The following is a 2807-nucleotide window of genomic DNA, read 5'->3' as shown; positions in this document are numbered from 1 at the left end:
GCCGTCTATTCAGGTTCACGTAGGCAATCTGTGATTAAAATTTGAAGTTTCGGTCTCTTTTCTCTTGGAAGATATTGAATTTGAAAATTTCCGATTTGCCAAATTGCTCCAGTCTCCCCTATTAATAGATTCCACAGATTCCTAATAAATCTGAACTGAGAAAGAATTAATAATAAAATACAAAAATATTTTTATCAGAAAATATTGTTTTTCTTGCCTTTATATTTGAATGATTTTCAAATAATAAAATTACATGCAAAATCATTAAAATCTTAATTAAAATTCATTGTGAATTTTCAGTGAATTGAACAATGAAATTTTGCAATAGACCCCCTGACTTCCACATTTTCCACAGATAGCAAAGACACACATCGCAGATGCCACTGGCTGCTTTTCAAGCGATTTTGAATTCAAACTGTCAAGTCCAATTTTTTGCTTTTAAATTAATTTAAAGATTATTTTTCTTCTCTTCCGAAAAAAACTTTATTAAGCACAAAAAAAATGAACAGATATTTTACTTCACATGCAATACATATTTTATGTAAACAACTAGGAAAACTTTTAATTTTTTGTAGAGCTTTGTCTTCAAAAAGCTCAGAACAAGAGCATTCAAAATTCAAAACGAACAAAAATGAAAATCAAGATAAGAACTTTTACCTTGATACAGGAAAATTCAAACATTGAATATTCAATGGATCATGCTGAGAGTGTCGTTTGGGCAGAGAGCAGAATAAAGAAGGGACTTCCAGGGTTCAACTCTGGGGATGCAAACTCTAAGTTTCTTCTTCAAATTCTTCCGTTCCTGCTCATAGGCATACTGCATCTCGGCCATTTCGGGCGTCAGGATGGTCTTCTTCGGGCAGTACTTGACGGTGTGAGCCTCGGCGCCCTTCTTCTTGCAGATGGGGCATTCGTAGTTGAAGAGCCTGGGGCATGTCACCCTTCCTTGGGCATCCTTCACGCGGTGACTCATGTACACTTCTCTGCTTTCCTTGTTATTGCAACAGAAGACGCAGTAGGATTTGGTGTCCTTGAGCTTTCCCTTGGCCCTTGATCTGCGCTGGTGGCCAGTGAGATGCTGATCCAATTCTTGGTGAGATTCCGGAGAACCCAGAGGCTCTTGCACATTCTGCACGTCGAAATTCACAGGCGAGTCGCTGATCGTGGAGAAAATTTCCTGATTGAGCATGTTCCACTCCTGCTCCCAGGTTTCTGGCGGTGTTCCAATGGGGCTGTTGTTGGGCAAGAAGCCCTCAAACTCTCCAGCATCGCGTCCATTCAGCTGAAATTCCACGGAGGCCGGAAAGTTGATGAAGCGATCCTCACAATAAAGCTCCATTTCTGGGGAAATTCCACCATCCGGAAAAGAATTCTGACCCCAAACGTTATCCCCAGATTCTCTCTGAACGGATTTCCACTAAAACTCTGCCGAAATTTGCATTAAAATGCCACAAAATTACAAAAAACAAAAGAACGACTGCACAAGACGCCACTTTTTTTCGGAAACTTTTTTTTATCGCAATGGCGGAAATTCTCTCCTGCTCCTGAGATCCCCCGTTTTTCACGAGATCCTCTCCCCATACTCATCATTTTCTCTCCCTCTCTCGCTCGTCACTTGATGGATGCGTGAGAGAGAAAGAAAGATAGGAAAGCTTTTCTCAGAGAAGTTCTCTTCTCCCTCTTCCTCAGCCTACTCATTTCGCAATTGTTTTTTTCAAGCGGCGCTGAGAGAGTGAGGGAGAGATCGAGGGAGAGATCCTCGAAATTGGTGGTGGGAGGTGGTAAATCACCCCATTTTCGACAAACTCAACAAATTTTGCGAAAAAAACACAAAGAAAATGACAAGATTGCTCTCAAAAAATATCGCAAGATTTCAGAAAATTTTAATTCTATTAAAATGAGATGATTTTGCTTGAAAATCTCAACACTTTTGCCCCTTTTGCCACAGCAGGGGAGGTTTCTCATACAAATACAATTCAGTAACAAAGAAATTATCAAGTAGGTCACTTAAAACACCCTTAACCATGCAACTGCCCACAGAATTGCCTGAAAATTCCTTCGGGCTGAACACAAGAATCGGCTGGCACACGCCAGGGTTTTCTACCTGAAGTTTTAAGACTCTTGGCCAGATGTCTGACCCCACAGCAAAACCTAAAAATATGAAAGAGCTACAATCATCATCTTTTATCCATTTGAGAAGGCCACTGAGGACTTTTCTAGCGCCAGGGATGTATTTTCTGAATGATCTCTTTACAATCTCACCTACTGTACTGTAATCCTACCAAAATTTCATGTCCTGCGATCGGGCCCAAACTTTGCCAAAATGTGTTTTGCCACTTCCTGATCACGAATATATGTGGATGGCTAAGTAACGTTCCCGGCCGTCCGGTCGGCCGGCTTGCCGCTCTTTGGAGCTTAATAGCTCCCTAAATAATGGCCTAGACACACTTGCGACTTAAGCCGAGAGACGACTTAGTGAAAAATTATGGAAATGTAGTTTAATCATTATTTCAAATATAATTACGCTAAGCCGTTTTTCGGTTAATCGGTCGAGGCCCTAAAGGCCCAAATAGACTCAGGCTGATCCTCGAAAATTTGGTAGTAAAGGATTAGGTAAAGGAAATCTATGCAAAGGATCTCAAATCCATGATCGTAAGCCTTCAGTGTATGACAGTTTGGAATAAAACTTTACTACACATTTTTACAAAATAAATATTCTGGAGGATCAGCCTGAGTCTATTTGGGCCCTAAGAAAGATATCAACTTGCGGTTTTTGGCAAAGGTTATATCGGGTGAAAATTGCAACC

General features: G+C 40.5%; 1 protein-coding gene across 1 annotated transcript; it reads right to left on the bottom strand.

Annotated features, from left to right (window-relative positions):
* Nucleotides 1–458: 458 nt before the first annotated feature.
* Nucleotides 459–1541, bottom strand: LOC129797868 (nanos homolog 2-like). Its single transcript, XM_055841138.1, has one exon. The coding sequence runs from the start codon at nucleotides 1337–1339 to the stop codon at nucleotides 689–691; it is 651 nt and encodes a 216-aa protein (XP_055697113.1). The 5' UTR covers nucleotides 1340–1541; the 3' UTR covers nucleotides 459–688.
* Nucleotides 1542–2807: the final 1266 nt, after the last annotated feature.

Source organism: Phlebotomus papatasi, chromosome 1, assembly GCF_024763615.1.
Source record: "Phlebotomus papatasi isolate M1 chromosome 1, Ppap_2.1, whole genome shotgun sequence".
Lineage (NCBI taxonomy): Eukaryota > Metazoa > Arthropoda > Insecta > Diptera > Psychodidae > Phlebotomus > Phlebotomus papatasi.
Note: the sequence above shows the minus strand (reverse complement) of the source record. Positions and strands in the feature narration are given on the sequence as shown.